The sequence below is a fragment of the Pteropus medius genome, unplaced genomic scaffold, assembly GCF_902729225.1.
Source record: "Pteropus medius unplaced genomic scaffold, Ma_sr-lr_union100, whole genome shotgun sequence".
NCBI lineage: Eukaryota > Metazoa > Chordata > Mammalia > Chiroptera > Pteropodidae > Pteropus > Pteropus medius.
In genome coordinates this window covers 10,573,034-10,594,622 of record NW_024353908.1, presented here as the reverse complement: position 1 = coordinate 10,594,622, position 21,589 = coordinate 10,573,034, and the positions used below count along the sequence as shown (strand labels likewise).

The window sequence follows — 21,589 nt, the reverse complement described above, 5'->3', positions numbered from 1 at the left end:
ACTGCATTCTAGCCACAGTGGCCTTATGGATGTTTCTTTAGCATGCCAAGAACACTCACGTCTCAGGGTCTGTGTATTTGTTGTATCTTTTGCTGCACCACATGGATATCTATGCGGTTTACTCCCTCACTTCATTTAAGTCCTGCTCAATGCAATGTCAGGCCTTTGCCGACCACGCTGTCTGAAAGCACATACTATCTTTCTCTAAGCCATTATTCTGCTGGACTTTATCTAGTATTTATCAGTATCTGTTGCTATATTATAAATTTATTTCTTTATTTTCTCAGTGACTGGAATCTCCATTCGAATAATCTCCATGAAGGCAAGGATTTTATTATTTGTTTTTCACTGCTCTTTCTATAGTAAGCTTTAACAAATATCTGGTGAATAGACAGATATATCTGATATATGCATGGATGTAATCTATGTATGTTTAGAGGTTCAAGGCACAAGAGTGAGATTATCTACCATTTATTGAGTACCTACTTTGTGCTAAGTATTTAACATATATAATCTCAAATAATCCTCACAACAACCTTGTAAGATAGGTATTTTTTGGTCTTCTTTGAAAAAAAGAAGAAACTGAGGCTTAAGGATTTTAACCAGACAGCTCAAGGTCATGCAGACAGTAAATGTCAAGTCTGGATGTTCACACAACTCTCTTTGAATCCATCGCTCAGATTTCATATATATGTTATGATATTTATTGAAATATTAGTCTTTATTTTCTTTATGATGTTTCCTCACCTATCCCAGACCCTGTGATTTTTGCAAGGCAGAAAGCAGGAGCTGCCTTAAAAAGAAAGGTTTTCCTATTTCTTTAAAATTCCATAGATGATGTTTGGTGTGCATAGAAGGTTGGGTCCACAGCACTGGATGAAGATTCTCACTTCTTACTCTTGGCAGAGAAGCCAAGAGCCGCTGGACTTAAAGAGATCAAAGGAATCAGGAGGCACCTAGACTCAAGGTAAAAGGCCATCTCCTTTCTTCTCCTTTTATCTTTGGTACTCTTCGTGAGAGTACAAACCTACTACATTCCAATGTACTTTTGATACTCTACAAACCTGCTACATTCCGATGTGACTCAAAATTAAGACTGGGTTTTCCAGTCAGCACAAGAGGATAGGGCTTCAGTAGATTGTAAGTTGATTTACACATTTTTTAAAATGTGCATTTCTTGTACATCTGGCTAAGATTCATACCAGCTGCACATATTTGAAGCAGAACAATTTAAATCACAATCTAAGTCCAATTCTAAAATACTACTCATTGACATTTGGGACCTGCTATTAGTCATCCCCCTACTGCACCCCAATCCTCTCCCAATTCCAAAGAATTCACTTGCTTACAGGGCTCCAGTCCAAAGCCTTCCACCGCCCACAGGGGGTCACAGAACATTCCTCTTCTGCCACTGGTCTAGGAAGGGTCGTACAGGCGCTCTCGACAGCCACAGAGCCATCCTCATCCCGGCAGCTGACATATCTCAACCGGGTGCCTTTTCCACAGGTGGCTGAGCACTGGGTGTTGGAGTAAAATAATGTAGAAATGTTATTTGAAACAATCGCTAACTGGACAGCAATCCACTTTCCACAGCCATGTCAGAGAACATCTTCCTCCCTTCCACCCCCTCTTCTTCTTCCATTCTATTTCTTACTGGAGTCCAAGACCCAAATCGCCACTGGGTTCTTGGTGCACCGTGTATGCTTCTCCTTGCTTCTGGGGCGGCTGGGGAAGGATGACAAGATGGTAATTCACAGTCCTAGATGTGAGAAGGGGGAAAAAGCCAGTTACCTTTATGTCAATGCACACCTTAATGGTCATGGCATGTAAAATGTAATGGCTGAAAATTCTAAGACCTCAGATTTGTGTGTGATTTTGGGCAAGTAATATGACATCTCTCAGCCCCAATTTCTTTAAGTGGAATATAATCTGAGTCACTTTGTGGACACCTTGATAAAGGGCAGGGTCTAATAATTTTTAATACCATATTTATGTACTTGTTCATGTGGAGAAAGAAAAAATATTGTAAAGTGGTAGATATCTTGAGAAACAGCAAGATATCCTTTAAAAATGATCGCTTGTTAATTTTTCAAAAATCTGAAGGCCAAATTCTGTTCTCAAATTTCAATTAGTTTCCTAATCAGAATTTGCTCATCATGAACTTGCTTTCCGAGTTTACCTAAAGATAACTCCTGAGGCCCTGAAGGTCAAATCTAGATTTAAGAGGTGTAGTCAATATCCCGATGTCTAAATTTAAATAACACCCCTCAATCACTCAGAGAAAATCTCTATAATGAATTGAGGTCATCTGTATGTAGATAATACTAGATTTACAAATGGGAAAACAGAGGTACACACCTGCTCGCAATCATTTCCAGCCTCAGTGGTTAGCAAATATTTTTTGATTAAATACTTATCCATTAAATGCCTAAGATGTGCTGAGCACAGCGCAAAGTGCTGGGGGCTTGGTGGTGAACTGAATTATACATCCATCTTTTGCTTCAGGGAGCTTACAAACTGAATGGGTCATTCTATTACTTGGCTCCAAACCTTGTCTATTCCTCTGACCATGGTCTAAAGAAAGTCACAAGGATCTTTTCATATAGTGAAGAAATTCATATGCTGCAACTGTGGGCGTTGCCCTATAGTCTAATGGATATTATATAATAATTTAGAGAGAAATGTATATTTTGAATCTTGAAGAGAGTTGCTAAGTCCTCACTTCATGATTGCTCAGATGTGATAGCTAACATTTCCCAGGCATTTACAAGGTGGTGGTTTGGAATATTTCAATAAAGTAATAAAGATGATACAACTCACAAGTAGCATTTGGTTAATTGATCAGCGATGACAACATGAACAATACTACCATAGCCATTTACTTTTTTGATACTTATCATCCATAAACAACACATGTTGACATGCAGCAGACTAAGGGCACTTAGAATGAAGGTAGTACGCTGGCCAGATGGGGCCTCAGAGCAGGAGTTCTGGGCATGGTCTGGGTTCAAATCCTGTCTTCAGTAATTAGCAAAGCCAATGTGCAAACCTAAGTCTTCTCTTTACATAGTTTACTTACATCAATGATAACAAAATCAAGGCCCACAGAGAATAATGTGCTGATGAATAATTATCAATTAGTTCTCTTGAGAAAAAAAAGTAAGCATGTGTGTGTGTAGATAGAAATGTATACACACATATTAGACACACATATTTATATATATGCTTATAAATTTTACTGATATAAAGGATGTATAGCACACAATTTACAAATAAAAATATACAGTTCTTTATTTAAAATTTCATACAGCCAACAGATTCTCACAGAATAGTTTTGCTGATTTTTGCTGAATTCGAATCTGTTGACAAACTAGGGTTGTATCATGGATAAGTGTTGTTCTGATATAAATGTTAGATGATATTTTGTTTACATTTAAGAATAAGGTGAAAGCGAAATGATGAAGGTGCATGTAAGCACTTTATTCATTCACCAATGACATGGACAATTTCTTTGCTGAAGCAGATAATAATTTTTAAATACCAGAAATCTATTTCCCTAATTTTGTATTATTCACAATGTAACAGCTGCAGACACTAGAATCTTTTAAGTTTAATTTGCATTATTAACATTTTCTCTCTCACTTTCTTATGTATAAATAATAAACAAGACAATAAATTAAACCCTGAATTATATAGTATTTTCTGACTTCTGTCCTGTACATTCTCACCATGGCCAATTTCAAGCTACCAACTTGATGGCAATGAACACAGAGTTGGGAAGAGATGTGCAGTGGCTCACCATTAGATAGTACTTCCACCATACAGACACACACATGTGTATAACTCCAAGAACATAGGTAATTGTAAATACAGTAAAATAATTAGAAAGTGATAAGGTTGAATATTTATCAACTTAGTTTTTAATATCATCTATTTAATTATAGGTTTATATTTTCAATTTTTAATAATGGCTGTATTTACCAATCAGCTTGCGAAATGCCTGAAAATTTATCAATCATCTCTTGCAAGCTGGAATTAGTCGACATCAATACAATGCTACCTGAACATATGACACTGTTTTTTCCAAACCCTACACTGAAATCATTAAAAAAAAAATCTGAGTTCAAGAAAACAAGACCAAACAATCAACATTTGTGATCCAATAAAAAATCAGAATCAAACTTACATACATTTCAAATAACAGAGAAGAACAAATTGGCACATCAAAATAACAGATTCAAAATGTAACAAATGAGTAAATCCGCAACGATTTAATCAACTGTTTTTTCAACCTACACACTTACCTACAAAAGGACTTCGCTTTTGACTGAACCACTGGGAAATTTGGCATCTTAATGCCCAAAGCCAATAACTGAGTTGGATGAGAAAGACTTACTTGGGTATCAGTTGGTCTAGTTGCTGCATTGCAGTCATTGTCATCTACCACTGACATATAAGTCCCAATGATGCATTTCACTGCTCTTAGTTGGTATCCCTGTCCGCAAGTGACACTGCACTGGGGGAAAGAAATAAAACAAAAAGTATGTCCAATTCAGCAAAATTTCTCTTTCCTTACTTTCCCCATAACATTCTACAAGAGTGGGTCAGATGGTACGCACTCAAAACAATTAAGTAAAAGTGGACAATCCTGCTCTGTACAAATTATATTGATCAATTATCATTATAACACTTGAAATTATTTCTACCTCCCATTGGAATTATATTTGAAGGCAATTCGATCCTTTAATTTGAACCCTTGGATGGATGAGGGTACATTTCGATCATTTTTACACCTTTCACACTAGAGCTACCAGAATGCTGTGGCTAAAATAGGTACTAAATAGAGTTCCAGGACTTTACTTGATTTCTGGAAAAATTCCTAAATAAATAATCAGAGTTCGTATCAATATTTTTGTATAAGAATGATCTCTGTGATATATTTATAAAAGGCAACATATTAGAAACCACCTAAGTATGCCAACAACCAACAGTCAGGTAAATACACCATGATATACAGGTCATAAAGAAAACAATGTAGCCACCAAAAGGCTAATTGCTAGATTTAAAAAGCAGTCTAAAAACAATAAGTAGAGGAAGTAATGTCATGAAAGTGGCAAATCAGGGGACTCCAAGAATTGAGCCCTCCACTGAAGCAACCATTAAGTTGGCACTGTGGAATCTCATCAAAATTTTACAGCAATTAAGTGAGTGCTTAATGAAGAAAGAAGTTGACAAATTTCAGTAAGAAAGTGTTGTGGCATTTTTACTTACCTCCTATGTGTATTACATATTTCTCTCAAATGCACATGGAGCATTCTCCAGTACAGGCATATTTCGTTTTATTGTACTTCATTTTTTTTGTGCTTCACAGATGTTGTGTTTTTTTACAAATTAAAGGCAAGACCCTTCCCCAGCAGAAAGATTATGATTCACTTTATTGTGATATTTGCTTTATTGCGATGTTATGGAAACAAACCTGCAACATCTGCAACATATGCCTGTCTAGACCATATATTAGGCCATAAAAGGAATCCCAATACATTTTAAAAGATTGAAATCCCATAGAGTATCTTATCTGACCACAATGGAGTGAAGCTAGAAAGCAATAACAGAAGGAAAACTGGAAAATTCATAAATATAGGTTGAAGAAGAAATCACAAAGAAAAGTGGACAGGACTTTGAGGATAAATATCTTCACACAGCAAAAGCAGTGCTCAGAAGGAAATGTATGTCTTGTAAATACGTACATTAATAAAGAAGGACGATCTCAAATTAACAATGTAACTGTATACCATAAGGAACTAGAAAAAGAAGAGCAAACTAAATGCAAAACTAGCAGAAGGAAGGAGATAACATGTAATAGAGAATACAAAACAACAGAATCAACAAAACTAGAAGTTGGCTCTTTAAAAATATCAATAAAATTGACAAACCCTTACCTAGATTAAGAAAAAAAGAGAAAAGATGCAAATGACTAAAATCAGAAATGAAAGTAGAGGCATTACTTCTGATTCTACAATAAAAAAGGATTATGAGAATACTATGGATAATTATATGCAAACATATTAGACAGAAAAGAAAAACCTGATCCTGAATTCACATGAGTGGCAAAAGACATCCAAATAGCCGAAACAATAGGATAACAAAGCTGGAGGATTCATACTTCCCAATTTCAAAATTTACTACAAAGCTACAGTAATCAAAACAGTATGATACTGGTAGGATAGCAATACACACTAATGGAATAGAATTGAGAGTCCAGAAATAAACCCATATATCTATGGCCACGTAATTTTCAACGAAGGTTCTAAAACCATTCAATGGGAAAAGAATAGCGTCTTCAACAAATGATGGTGAAACAACTGGCTATCTATATCCAAAAGCATGAAGTCGAACCCCTACTTCACAGTATATAAAACGATTTACCATAAATAGGTCAAAGACCTAAACATAAGAGCTAAAACTATAAAACTCTTAGAAGAAAACATAACAGAAAAGCTTCATGACATTGGATTTATTAATGATTTCTTGGATATGACACCACAAGCAGGGCAACAACAAAAAAAATAGACAAGTTTTATTTTATCAAAATTAAAACCTTTTGTGCATCAAATAGACACTATCACAAGAGTGAAAAGGCAATCCATGGATGAGAAACATATTTGCAAATCACTGATAAAGGACTGATATCAAGAATATAAAGAATTTCTACAACACAAAGCAAAAAACCTAATTAAAAAACAGGAAAAGGAACTCTACTAAACTCTACACTTAAAATGGTTAAAATAGTAAATTTTATTTTATGTCGTTTTTTAACCATAATTAAAATTATTTAAAAATCGTAAAAGAACTTGAAGAGATATTTCTTCTAAGAAGATATACAAATATCCAAGAAGCATGTGAAAACATGTTTACCATCACTATTCAGTAGAAAAACACCAATTAAAACCACAATGACTTATATGTTATATGTCACTTATACTTCAACGAAAAAATAAATTCTTAAAAATAACTCTCCACAATGAAATACTACTTCACATCTATTAAAAATAGCTGTTATTTAAAACAAACAAACAAACAAAACCAAGCATTGGTGATGTGGAGGATGTGGAAAAATTGGAACCCTTATGCATTGCTGGTGGAAATGTAAAATGGTGCAGCTACCATGAAAAGTAGTATAGTGATTCATCAAAAAATTAAACATAGAATTGCCATATAACCCAGCAACTCCACTTCTGGGTATAAATCCAAAAGAACTAAAAGCAGAGTATCAAAGAGACATTAATATACTCATATGTTCATAGCAGCACTATTCACAATAGCCAAAAGGTGAAAGCAATCCAAACGTCCATCAATAGATGTCTGCATAAACAAAGTGTGGTGTGTAGATATACACACACACACACACACACACACAATGGCATATTATTCAGCTTTAAAATTTTTAGGAAAAAATTCTGACACCTGCTACAACATGAATAAACCATAAAGATATTATACTAAATGAAATAATCCAGTTACAATAGGACAAATACTGTATGATTCCACTTATTCAAGGTATCCAGAGTAGTCAAATTCATAGAGACAGAAAGTAGAATGGCGGTTGCCAAGGTCTGGGGAGGGGGAATAAGGAGTTGTTTAATGGGTAGAGTTTTTGTTTTGCAAGATGAAAAGTTCTGGATATTGGTTGCAAAACAATGTAAATAAACTTAACACTACTGAACTGTACACTTAAAAATAGTTATGATGGTAAATTTTATGTTATACGTATTTTACCACAATTACACATTGAAAAAAAATGGGCAGAAGACTTGAGTAAACATTTCTCCAAAGAAGATATACGAATAGCCAACGACCACATGAAAAGATGGTCAACAAGTTGTTAGGAAAACACTAATCAAAACCTTAATGAGATACCACTTTACACGGACTAGGAAGGTCATAATTAAAAGGCAGGAAAATAAAAAGTGTTGACAAGGATGTAAATAAATTGAAACCCTTTTATATTGCCGGTATGAATGTAAAACAGTGCAGGTTCTGTGAAAACCTGTTTGGCAGTTAGAAAGTTAAACACGGAATTATTGTATGATTCAGTAACACCACTCCTGAATATATATCCAAAAAGAACTGAAATCGGGTACTAAAAAGAACACTCATACATGCATATTCATAGCAGTACTATCCACATTAGCCAAGAAGTACAAACAACCCAAATGTCCAATGACAGATGAATGAATACATGTAGTGTATCTACACAATGAAATAATATGCAGCCATAAAAAGGAAAGGAGTAAAGATGTGTGCTACAATGGGATGAACCTTGAAAAATTATACTATGTAAAAGAGTTAGACACAAAAGGTCAGAGGTTGTATGATTCCATTTATACAAAATACTTAGAAAAAGTAAATCCACGGAGGTAGAAAGCAGATTGTGGGCTGTAGGGGCTAAAGGGAAAGGTAAACAGGGAGTAACTGCTTATGAATATTTTGAGGTGATGAAAATGTTTTGGAACTAGACAGAGGTAAATGTCACTGATTTGTTAACTTTAAAATGTTTAATTTTGTTACATGAGCTTTACTTCGATTAAAAAAAACCAAAGTATAATCTTTATATTAATTTTAAAAAAATATTAGAAGAAAATCACAAACATATTAACACTAGTAATCTCTACAGTGCGGAGTTAGGAGTGTGTTTGGTTTTCTCCTTTTTGCTAAAATACATTTTGCAAAATTTCTCTTATGAACGTGAATTACTCTTAAATAATATTTAAAAAAAACAGTTCATTACCCTGAATTACATGTTCAGTCAAAGGAAGAACAAATCTGGCCAGGATTAGCCTACTGTAGACAGGGATAACAAATAGGCCTATCAATTCTAGAAGATGTAATATTCAAATCTTAACAGTAACCCTTAGCCGTGCATTTATCCTCTTACTATTTCTTAAGAGTTATGCAGACGTAGACAAAGTGGAGGCAAGATTTAGAAGTATAAGTGGACTCTTCCTGACGTGATTAGCCATTATGACTGGGGAAGCTATGTAGTGGGGAGGTTTCAGAAGAGTGTCAATGTTAAGGACAGAAACCGTCAAGGTGTAGTAAAAAAGCTGCTCCCGTTTGTTGCATGCATATTGGAGATGAAGACATAGTCAGAGGACTGAAGTGGCCGGGGCTGTGACTGGACAGGGTGGGGGGAAAATCATTCTTCAAGAGATTATATGTGACAGCAGGCAGCTTCTTTGCCTCACTTGGGAACCCGGAGAGAATGCTTTTTGCTTCTATGTTGGGAAGGACTTAATTTCAACAGTAGTGACTTCTTGAATGCAAGCCCAAGAGACACTTTCACTCTCTTCTTTAAGAATAGGTCAAGTTAAGACTTAAACCCTACAGACTAGGGGACTCAGAAAAGATTCTTTCACAGCAAAATGATTCCGCAACCTTTGATCTAATTAATTCTGCTTGAAGAGTCTGACTTATTTCTGAGAGGTGAGCTTTGGAAACGTTGACGTCGAGAGCCAAAATACCCCACCCGAATCCCAGCCCAGACCCTCCTGCCAAAGAGTCTGGTACTGGATCGCATTTTCTGTAACAGACCCAGAGAGGCACACTGGAAGATGTCAGCCAAACATGAGATCTGTTGTGAATTGTTCAAATGCTGGTGTCTCAATCTAGTTCTAACCAGGGCAGGGCAAAAACATGCACGTGGGTCTGAAAGGTAATAGTCAGCTGCAGGAGGTCAAGCAGCAACCCTGAGAAATGGAGCAAAATGGTTGCAGAATTTCACGTGCTTGACCCGGAGCCATGGAGGTATAGTGCAAGTTACAGACACGGCAGTGAAATCCTTGCCGCTGGAATGCCCGGCTGCAATCCCTCTCCAGATAAAAAGGAAAGAATGTAGTTAAGAACTTTATCATTCAAAATACCTGTCCCCAGGGACCCGCCTGCCAGGACGCACATTCTGGCTGCTGACAGGTCTGCATAGAGGCTGGCTTGGTTTCAGGGTCACAGATTCTATCGTTCAATCGATCTTCACCAAACTGACACCAGACCTGGCGGTGCTTGTGCCCTTTTCCGCAGGTGACCAAGCACTGTAATGAAAAGCACAGCTAGTCAGGGTTATTTCTGAAAAGTGTGCTGTGGGTCCCAGGGGTTATTCATTGATTAGGAACAGGTGTGCTCTTTTCCCACAGCAATTTCTCTCTCATAGCAATTTGTAAATATATCAAGGCTCATTTCTTTCTCTCTTTCTTCTCTCTGTCTGTCTCTCTCTCTCTCTGTCTCTCTGTCTCTGTCTCTGTCTCTGTCTCTCTCCTTCCTTCCTTCATTCATTTATTCACCCATTCTGTATTTATACAGGCTCTGGGCCAGTTTCAAGCACAGAATAAAGTCAACGCAGCACCATGCTCTAGTACAGGAGTTAAGTGTGGGAAATTTATGAGTCAGACCAACCTGGGTTTTAATCCAGAGGTTAAGTGACCTCTCTGTACCTCAATTTTTTTCATCTGTACAACGGGGACAACAGTGCCTACTGCAAAAAACTGTGAAAACTAAATGAAAGCAAATCCAGGTAAAGTGCTTACCACATGATCATTTAATAAATGTTAAATATAATTATCGTCATTATCTATGCTGATTGTAAAAAACTTGAAAAATACAGAAAAACATAAAAGAGAAAACTATAACAATATAAAAATCTCACTACCCAGGGATAATCATTAACATTTTGCTGTTTTCTTACCAGTCTGTTTATCCACAGAACATTGGATCATACTGAATATATAATATAGTTTGATATTCCTACTTCCATTTTATCAAATATTCTTGCAAAAGTTTGTTACTTAATTTGAAATGATACTTTAGCTAATATTAGCTATGTGAGAAAAACCCACCACCTTTTTCTATCTTTTTCTTAACCAATACCAGAGTTTAAACTAAGGCAGCTTTTTAACACAAAATGAAAGCATTAAGTTTGTTTTTAATTTTTCCAGCAATCAGACACTTTCAATTGCATGCACTGTTACTCATCTGCCATTTCAGGGGCATTAATAGTATCCTTTTAAGACTCACATTTTATTTGATGTTGAAAGTAAACAGTTACTTTATACTTACAAGGATAAGGAATGCACATAGAGACTGTTAGCAGGAAAACACCTCTTTTCTCACATTCCTGACTTGGCCTATAAATAAGGGAACTTCAGTTCGTCCCCTTCCACTTGCTCTCCCAAAAGGAAGGTGGAAGGAGTCACCTGCTCCGTGAGAATCACAGTGGGCTATGTTAATAGTGAGTGCTAACACTACCGTAAAAGCAAGAAAAAGGCTCCATCTTCTTTCTCTCTGTCCTGGGCCTAATAATGGATGGTTTGTTTGCCTTATGCTTTATCAAGTAAGGGGCGAGAAAGGCATAAATCTGGAATACTCAGCCTGGTCCTTTGTTGCTTTTTTTCCACTGGCAACTGGATGGATAAGTCAGATAGGTCACTCACGGGGGTCTAATTCTCCTATTTTAAAGATGAGGAAGTAGGAAGCCTCATTTTTTACTTCAGACAGATAGTGCAGCTTTATAATTCTTAAAGCCCTGATTTCCTTAACAGTAACTTAACTAGTGCTCAAAGGGGACAGATGGTGAGGGATGGGAACATCAAAATCACAAACAGAAGCACATGGAGCAGATAGAGGACTGGAGTTATTTCTTCAAAGCAGGGCAGGAGGAAGGTGCAGCATGTTAAAATCTTGAACAGACCAGGGGAGACTCAAAATTTGAGTACCAGAAATGACCTGAAGGAAAAAATAGCCCTCCCATCTCACCTCTGACCAGTCTCCCGATTTCCACTGTGGACAAGGGAACTCATTGCACCTCTGAATGGTGACTTTCTCCTGATGTGTGCATTTACTATCATCCAGTACATCATTTTGTGTGTTGACACAAATAGCCCTTCTCCTCTGGGTTCCACCATCACAGCTTTCAGAACACTGAAAAGACAAAAAACTAAATGAAACTGTAGCTGAGTTTCTTATCAAGCATGCTCAAAATCCTGGCTATGCTGGCTTGTCTCTGCCAGACCATAGAAACAATCAACCAACCAACTCTGGCCGATGCTAGTTGTTATTCTGGGGCTAGTGTTTATGCCATCAATTTATTTACCAGGTTTATAGTGAAGTCAATCTTAGAAAATCAGCGTAGGAAAATAAAATTGGAAACGGCCTATGGGGTATGGAAAAAGTGACTGGTTCAGTTGTTCCAACTCTCCCAATTTTTCACATGCCATGGCCATGTCAGACATTACAAATTAATCATGGTGTTCTTTTCAGGCGTCAGGCATTATAAAGCAATCATGGTACTCTTTCCATACAGCGAAATGGGGCTTCTCAACACAGCCCTAACTAATGAATTAGTTGATTCATCACCATCAACTATCAGAGTTAGCATTAAGAAGACTTTCTTTGAGAAAGAACCAACTTACTTCAGTCCAAGCAGAATAGCGCCAGCCACCTGTGTTACATTCTCCAGCGCATTTTTCCTGGTTGCTTGGTTTGGGATGACTGCTGCAAAAACTGTCATCAACCCTCTCGGTCTTCCCATCTAGTCGACTGTATTTGGCACAGTAGATATCTAATGTGCGGAACCCCAAGCCACAGTGAGCACTACATTCACTCCTGCTGGCAACATGCCACCTGTGCATAGTGATGGGGAAAAACGAACATTTCTGTTAAATATATGTTTTAACTGTATTCAACTGGTGTTAGAGTTGAGTCCATTTTTCTTCCTTAACTCAAATACCATGAAACCCAAAGCCACAGTCAATTACTGAAATCCAATTTTAAACCAGCATATCCCTGTATTTTTCTTGGCCACCAATGAACATGGAAGTCACAGAGTGAAAACCAGAGGTTCTATCCTTTGTGAAATTTCTCCCTGACACAGTCAATCTAAAATTCAAGCATCCAAAAAGAAAAAAAAAACACACTGGAATTCAAAAGGAAAAAAAAAAAGCAATTTTACATTTAAATGGTTCATGCTACCCAGCATTTCATTTATCAAACGGGCCGCTTCTAACAGAAAACTGCTGATGGAAACTCCCTAAGAAGCCTCCTTTATGTAGGCTTGTGCTAGAAAGTGCTCAATAAACATTCTGTGAATTGAAAATAAATGGATAATTTGGACTGCAATTATGAATTCTGAGTATGCTAAACTGTCTACATTACAATCTGTGAATAATGACTGGAAGTTTCTTGAAGATCTATATATCAATTATACAATTAAAAAAAAAACTTTTTTAGAGTGATTTCAGGTCTATGGCAAATTTTAGAGGAAAGTACAGAAATTTTCTATCATACCCCTTGCCTCCACAGATGCACACAGCTGCCTCTATTATCAGCGTCTCCCACTGGAGTAGCATATTTGTTCAAATTGACGACCTACGTTAATTCATCACTATCACTCAAAGTCCATAGTTAACATTAGGGTTCACTTCTGGTGTTTTACATTCTATGAATTTGGACAAATGTATAATGGCATATATCCATCATTATAGTATCATATTGAATATTTCACTGCCCTAAAAATCCTATGCGCTCCACCTATTCATCTCTCGCGGCTCCATAATTATATCTTTTTAAAATTAGATTTGAATTTACAAATTTGGCACCTATAGTACCTTTGTATCTATAGCACCTAAAATGAGCCTTTCTTGGCACAGTAGGTGCTCAGAATAAATGACTAGTTCTTTTAATGCCCTAGGAACATGGTCGATGCTTAAATTAAAAAAGAAAAATATGCTTAAACTAAATGGAATAGTCTAAATAAATGAACTTGAAATTTATTTTGTTGATTAAATCTAGCAATCCCAAAAGATTAATTACTTTATAATCTTCATTTGGACTCCCTCTTGATTGTTAATTCTCTACTGCTCAGAAAATCGGTGGTTTGGTGAATATCAACGCCCTAAGAATTCTTCCACCCACACCTGTACATGGGGAGGACTCAGGAAGAAATTAGGAGCACTGGACACATGCTTAACTTGGAACTTCTCACAAATGCTCAAAAGTAGGTCAGAGTTGATCTACTTTTACATTTGGCAAGTAAAGTGGGCTACTGAGATTTTCCGTTAGAGTGACAAAGTATTTTAGGGATTTTGCTCCAACCAGAACATGTTAAACGAGGAACTGTAAAACAATGCTTTATCTCATCCTGTCAAAGTTTAATCTGGGCAAACTCTCACTTCCCTAAGGAAGTGAGGCAAAAATATGGACCAATTCAATAGAGGCATCTGGAAATTTCATTTGCCCTTTGATTCTTGGCTACCTTCTCTTTGCCTTCATCATTTCCTTGTGGAAAGGTTATTTTCCATCCTGGATGAGGGAGGCAGGAGTCCTGCCCCCACAAGATTACACCCCAGCAGTTCAGGCTGGAAAATTATAGTAGAGTCTCCCTGATATTCACAAAATCTCCAGAATCTGAGCAGAGAACCGGGAAGAGTCTGTGAAAGGTTATAAACTGCCTTGGGAAAGTTCTTCTCAAAATGCTATCGTCTACTTCATATTCTCTCACTGGAAGGTTGTCACAACTTCAGTGTTTTGAATTCATTCAGTTCATTTCATGTAACAATTGTATTTATTGTATTTCAGAAAAGCAAAGTGTTCGTTAATAAGCAGGGACAGAAAATATGTGTATGTTTCTGTGAATGTGTGGGACATTGTGGCATTAAATATTTTGGCGGAGCTACTGATTTAAGCAGAGTTCTACACTGCAGAACTTCTCAGAGCCTTCGGAACATTAATCAGCATTGTGAATCTCCACACAGTGGACAAGACGGTCAGCAGGTCCCCTCAAACACACTGGTCTGTCGTGGATCATCTTGTGGAGCTAGTGTTGCACAAGTGTGCTTTGGGAAACACTAGGTTAGAGTTTGACCAGTAAGTTACAATCCTCTCTTCAGCCTTCTAGTTTTGCACAGTCACTTGACGATAATTAGTATAAATCACAATTAGAGCAACTGTCAGGTTGACAGAAGAAAGATGGAACACTTTATTTGAGCTCAGTTTGTGTCTCTGTATGTTTTTCAGTGAACAACTTTATTTTCCCAACAATCTAGAAAAGCCGCGAAGATACGAGTTTGAATAATGACAAATAAACATGATCTTCTGTTTAATTTTGGACACGAGCATGCACCTGTCTAATTATGGGGCTTTATAAGCTAATCCTTAACTCTTTTTTTCATTTCATTTTTTAATTCTTATTCTTAAGGCCTGTCACTTCTATCAGATATTTCTACCAAAAGACATGGCTACGATTCCTTCACCTTCTTCTCTTTAATCAGTCAGAGGTGCTAATATTATCCAAGCCTGTTTCCTGAGTGGCTGTCTTCCTTTGGTCTCAGTAGAGTCTAAGTATTTCTTTTTAAATATAAAAACAGGTGATTTTCTTTGTATAGGAAATTTAGACTAGCACCTTTGACACACTTACTGTATAAAATGAAAAAATTTTAAGCCCTAGTTTTACCTAGGCATTGTGAAATGATGTTTAATAAGTCAGATGATGAATTATGGAATCAGAAAGACTGAGGTGTAAATGCAAGCTCTAACAATTTTTAGCTATTAACCCTCAGGAGGTTACCTAGACTCAGCTTCCTCATCCGTGAAATGGAGGAAAGGAGGATCCATTTCATAGGGCTACTAGGAAGATTATGAGGCAAGGCATGTGTAGCGTTTAACACACATGGCACCACTCAAGATAAGTAGCTTTACGAAGATTACTCTTGGTGTTTTATTTTCCGGTCAAGTTATAAGTATCATGTAACACCACATAAACCAATAATTCAGTCTGAGGAGAAATACAGTTGAGATCTTCTGTATAATTCTACATAAAGTCTCATGGATTTGAAGCTACCTTGCAATGTATTTCCTCTCTAACATTTGCTTTAATTTTTATTTTACATCTGAAAGTTTCCAGTGCAGGAGAAACTATGAAGAACATCAATTAGCCAGCATCATTACAAACTAAATTGTGGCTTATTTTGGAATCTGAAGTAGAAAAATTTAGCTTCTTGAAGTAACAGTTCAAACATCTCTATGCTCAAATTGGTGCTCCTTGAGTAAACTTTAAGCAGGTCTCTTAAAGAGTCATTTATTTTTTATGACCATGTTCTATTACTCAGAATGTTTTGCACAAACTTGCCTTCCCTACGATTATAAGTGCATGCTTAGTGTTACAAATGTGCATTTCACAATATCTGCATTTATTATCTCAGACTCTCCCAGCCCAGTCTGATTCAACCAGTGGAGAAATGACAGCTAAGAGGCCCAGGTAAGGTATGGAATAGGGATGGGCAGAAAACTCCTGGGAGTTTTTCTTTCTACAAAGGAAGAAAAGCTACACAAAATGGGAACAATGAGTATCACTCATTACGACTGAATTAAAAATTAAAACAGTTTTCTCCTAGGGTTTAAGAGGACAGGCTCAAGAGTCAGACCACTTTTAAATCCTGCCCCTTCACTAACTAGTTGTGGGACCTTGGGCAATTTGTTTAACTTCTCTCAGCCTGTGTTTTCCTTATTTGTTAATTGTGAATAATAATACTTATGTCATTATGTCGTTTAAGGAATTAATAGGTTATTAGTAAGATAATTAATGGGACATTAATATAATAAGATATTAATAGAATAAAATTATATATATAAGATAATAAGATAAGAACTATCCTATTAATGTAAAATAATGAATAGGATAATACATAACTTAAAAATAGTTCTTAGTAAATGGTTGACTATTATCACTTGCAGAGTAGTTACCACTATGAATAATACAATTACTATTAATTAATTATTAATTATTAGTGATATAATGACGTTATCAGTGATAATTTGATATAAGGCTATTAGAAAATGTTACCTTTCCCAATTATTGAGGTTGTGCCTCAAGGAATATACCCATCAATTCAATGTTTTCTCCCTAAACTTTAGTGATTAATTGAGTTCAGCATTAGCCATTTTTCTGAAAAGGCCTTTCTTTTAACTCTTATTTAACTCAATTGGCTGAAGCAATGGGTTTAGATGGACAAGAGTTAATGCTGCCTACTGTAAATGTCTGCCTTTTAATGTCTTGGGTTTTTCTTTCTACAATGACTTTTGTCAGTGCTTTTTGAGAAGCTAATGAGCAAGCAGGTCAGTGATATTGGGTAGGGAAGAAGTGTAGAAATGTAGAAAGAGCCAGAACTTTGAAGTTGGAGGCTTCAGATCCAGACTGGCAAAGATGTGGCATTCGTACCATGTCTTCCCCTCCTATTCCCATGACAGACATTACTAATTGATCACAGTATTCCTCTTTTTCTCGTATAATCTTGAAAATGCCTTATCATCTTCACTCTAGCATTATAGGCTGGCTGCCAATATCACGTGACAGGATTTTACTTGGTGAAACCTGCAAAATGCTTAAGTATTCACTTGGCTATTTATGAATGGTGAGACCTTGACAAATTCTCATACCTTTCTACATTTATAATTTATCTTCTGTAAAAGGAGGATAAAGCATTGACTCATCTTACCTACATTTTACTGATGTGTAGACTATACAGTGCAACTTCCAGGCTACTGAATACTCAGATATGACATAGTCAACTTGGCAGGCAAATGGGAAAGCTTTAAAATTCTCCACCCATCCACCATTTCTTTCCTCAGATTTTAGACTTTTTGAAAATACAGAACTATTTGGATATTTAGACATCTGTATATAGATTTTCTTCTGACTCCTATGACTCTACCTTACTGCATTGCAACTTTCACATGCATGAGTTCTACTGTAGTATATACACTCTGAGCAGATACAAAACATTACAGGCACTTTCAGGAATAAAGCTTCCCCCTTTCTGTTGACTCTCAAACCGAATTTTTGCATAAGATGTGATTCAATTATAATAATACCTACACAGTGAGTTGTGAGGGGCAAATGAGAACTTTTTTGGCAAGTGCCATACTCTATTAGCTACTTTTAATTCTTAGGAGAGGAGAGAAATTTACAGGGGTGTCTTTGATAACTGGTTTAGAGGGATGAGAAATTAGCTAACACTTCTTTCACAGAAATACAAGGAAGGGGCACTAAAGACCAACATTCCTTCCTTCTGCTCCTCACATTCAGAGACCTCTTACAAGACCCTCACAGCTCAGTAGTAAAGACCATGAAGAAACACTGGCCTTACCTCAGGTCACAATCCGTGCCGCAGGGTTCAGTAATAGGTCCTGGCTGGGGCAGCCGATCACATCTTTGATCAGAAACTATAAGCTGATCAGATTCCCTGGTACAAATGGGTTTTCGTTTCCTTTCCCCTACGCAGGAAGGAAAAAAATTATTCAGACAGAGTAACCTATTCCATAAACTATTTAGAACAGGGATTGACAAACATTTCCTGTAAAGGGATAGATAATAAATATTTTTGATTTTGTGGGCCATATGATCTCTGTTGCAACTACTCAACTCTGCCATTACAGGGCAAAAGCAGCTGCTCCTGTAAAAAATTGGTGTGGTCGTGTTCTAATAAAACTTTATTTATAAAAGCAGGCAGTGAATTTGGTCCACTGGCTGTTGTTTGCCTTTCCCTAATTTAGACAAAAGGAAACAAAATAAATGACATATAATACAACTACATGTGAACCTCTTAGAATGAGGAAACTAAAAGATCCTGAATATCTTAAAAAGCTTAATTTGCTAGCCAAAAGTGACAAGACAGACTCAGAGAACGGAGATTAGAGAATGCATGCAGACAGAAAGTTTTAGAAATTGCATGTATTTGGCTCTTTCTTTAAAAAAAAAATTAAAAATACCTCAAAGTGAAATAAGTCAGTCAGAGAAAGAAGAACTGTATGATCTCATTTACATGCAGAATCTAAAAAAGAAACCAAACTCATAGAAACAGAGATCAGATTAGTTGTTGCCAGAGGTGGGGGTGGGGGTTGGGCAAAATGGGTTGAAAATGGTTAAAGCTACAAAATTTTGGTCATAAGATAAATAAGTCCTGGGAATGTAATGTACAGCATGGTGAGTATCGTTAACAATACTATATTGCATATTTGAAAATTCCTGAGAGTAGATCTTAAAAGTTCTTATTACAAAAAAAAAAATTGTAATTATGTGTGGTGATGGATGATAACTAAACTTATGATGGTAATCATTTTACAATACATCAAATCATTACATTGTACACCTTAAACTTATACAATATTATAATGTCAATTATATCTCAATAAAACTGGGAAAACGAACAAGAAGAATACCTCAAATCTCCCAAATTCAGTCTAAAAGCTCATACCTTGGCAGGGTTTGCTACATGCTTGCCAGGGTCCATGACTGTTCCAGTAAAACTGCTGGGGTTTGTCTTCAATTGGAATATTGAAAGAATAGCGCACATCAGGGTTGTATAATTTCCCCACCGACAACACCTGGGATGTGCAAACAAAATGGAGAGGATGTTTGTAGGTCTGGTAATTCCGAGTGAAAGAAAAGGGTTGTGGGCTCATGGCCAAGATTTTACCTGAAGCAAAAGTTCTTGTTCAATGCGATCTGTGCAATTAATTCTCTCTACTATGTTGTCAGACCCACTGTACTCTATCACGGCATTCCCAATGCGGATCTCCTTTTTGGACATTGTGACAACGAAGTCTCCATTTAGCAAGAATTCACCTTTACTGTTTGACAAAGCTATAGATGAGAAAAGACAATAGTCACTGATTTCTGCCAATGACTCGCTATTTGAAATATCAAATAACATTTTGATCAGCAGAGAGTCAGACTGTAAAGAGCGTGGACTTTTCAGCCAAATAGGCATGGACTCAAATACCCTTCAAGGTGCCTGTCAAAATTAAGTGAAATATAATATAAGCATCCTAATTGCCTAGGGTTGGTTATACAAGCCCCACAGTTATAAGATTATAGGTGGAAGAAAAAGTGTTATGACTTGAAAATGTGTACAAAATTGGAGCCCAAATATCTCTCTCTATATTAGATGTAGTTGGGCTTATTGAATCTTTGTTATTATTCTTTGTTTGACAGATGTTGAAACCTGAAAATCTATGGCCAATATGATACTCAAATGCCACTTTTTCAGTGAGGCCCATTGTGGTACCCAGCTTCCAGTATGGGCCCAATGATCCTTGCCTCCTGGGATTTACATCCTGCGTCATCTCCTCGCATACCGAATAGCACTGATTGTGTAATCATTAGGACACGGTGGAAATGACAGTGTGACTTCCAAGTCTAGGTCAAAGGCACTGCACTTCTGGCTTTCTTGTCCTTGACTGTCTAGCTGCCATGTTGTAAGGATATCTAAGCAGCCCCATTGAGGGGCCTCTTGCAAATAGCAGTGAAGAACTGAAGTCTTCTGCCAACGGCGTCTGAGTGAGGCACCTGGGAAGCGGATCCGCAAGCTCCAGTTAAATTTTCAGTTGTGATCACAGTCCTAACTGAAGTCTTGACTGCCACCTCATGAGACACCTCAAGTCAGAAACACCCAGGTATGCTGCTCCCAAATTCCTGACACACAAACTGGGCGATAGTATATAATTGTTGTTCTAAGCCACTATGTTTTGAGATAATTTGTTAAACAATAAAATATACCAACCCAGACCATTATTCTTAAAACAGCAGCCCCCTTCCCACTGCCAGCACAGATCCCATTTCCCACCTTAGTTTCTCTCCATAGACAGCACTTTATTTATGCTCTCTCTCTCCTAACAAGAATGTAAGCCCTATGAGGGCAAGGATTTGGGGACTGTCCTATTCACTACTATACCGCAGCTGCTGAAAGAGCACTTGGTAGGTGCTCAATAAATACTTTCTTTGGAAGAATGAATGAATCTACTACACATCTTGCAAAAGATAAAACAATCAGTGAAGATGAAAAAGTAATGTTAGAGAACGTTATTGAGTTAAGTGCCAAAATATTGGCCAACAGAGAACTTGACAGAGTTAGCTAAAAACTTAAGGAAAGAAAATTGGCAAGGAAGATGAGATGACAGCTGCTTTGAGAAGGAGTAATATATTTATCAAAGTGTCAGGAAAGAGTATTGAGAAAGTGAATAAAGCCCCAGAAAGTTTTTATAAATATGACTCTGTCTCAGAGTTTAGTGTTAAATTCAAATGTTCAGTGAGAAATGTACTGCTCTGCTATCGTATGTCTTGACTGGAAAATTTAGGCAAAAATATTTATCAATTGCTTTCTTCGCCATTCTAAAAACCTGGGCATGATTGAAATTAAAACAATTTCGTTGAACATAAGAAAAATAAATTTATTTTCATACATTTTGATTAACTTCTCAAGGTCAAATCCCTATCAGATCGTTCCCCCTAGTATTTATTAGAATATTGTTTTTAAATACCACTATTTTTTTCTCCCCAGTAACCCTATTCCTTGAATAATGAATCCTCCTAAGTAGTGAGCTGGACATAAAATAGGCACTCAATTAATCAGAACTATTAAACATTTCGGCTCTGAACGAAACACTAGCAGAAGACCTCCTTACCTTTTGTAAATTGTACAGGATTAGCAAATCTCAGCAGGAAGGGGACCCTTGAAATGTATTTAGGTGAGGAAAGAAAATGTGGAAA

At 36.7% G+C, this 21,589-nt stretch overlaps 1 protein-coding gene across 4 annotated transcripts in view; it reads right to left on the bottom strand.

Moving 5' to 3' along the window:
* ADAMTS9 (ADAM metallopeptidase with thrombospondin type 1 motif 9) overlaps positions 1-21,589 on the bottom strand; it is a 153,901-nt gene that overhangs the window by 69,598 nt on the left and 62,714 nt on the right. For all 4 annotated transcript variants that reach the window (XM_039851774.1, XM_039851777.1, XM_039851776.1 and 1 more), the window contains 9 exons: positions 19,518-19,684; positions 19,296-19,425; positions 18,189-18,315; positions 12,459-12,669; positions 11,803-11,967; positions 9,921-10,085; positions 4,397-4,516; positions 1,655-1,759; positions 1,350-1,517 (listed from right to left, as the gene is read on the bottom strand). In XM_039851774.1, coding sequence (XP_039707708.1) covers positions 1,350-1,517; positions 1,655-1,759; positions 4,397-4,516; positions 9,921-10,085; positions 11,803-11,967; positions 12,459-12,669; positions 18,189-18,315; positions 19,296-19,425; positions 19,518-19,684 — 1,358 coding nt within the window. The remainder of the gene's footprint in view (positions 1-1,349; positions 1,518-1,654; positions 1,760-4,396; positions 4,517-9,920; positions 10,086-11,802; positions 11,968-12,458; positions 12,670-18,188; positions 18,316-19,295; positions 19,426-19,517; positions 19,685-21,589) is intronic.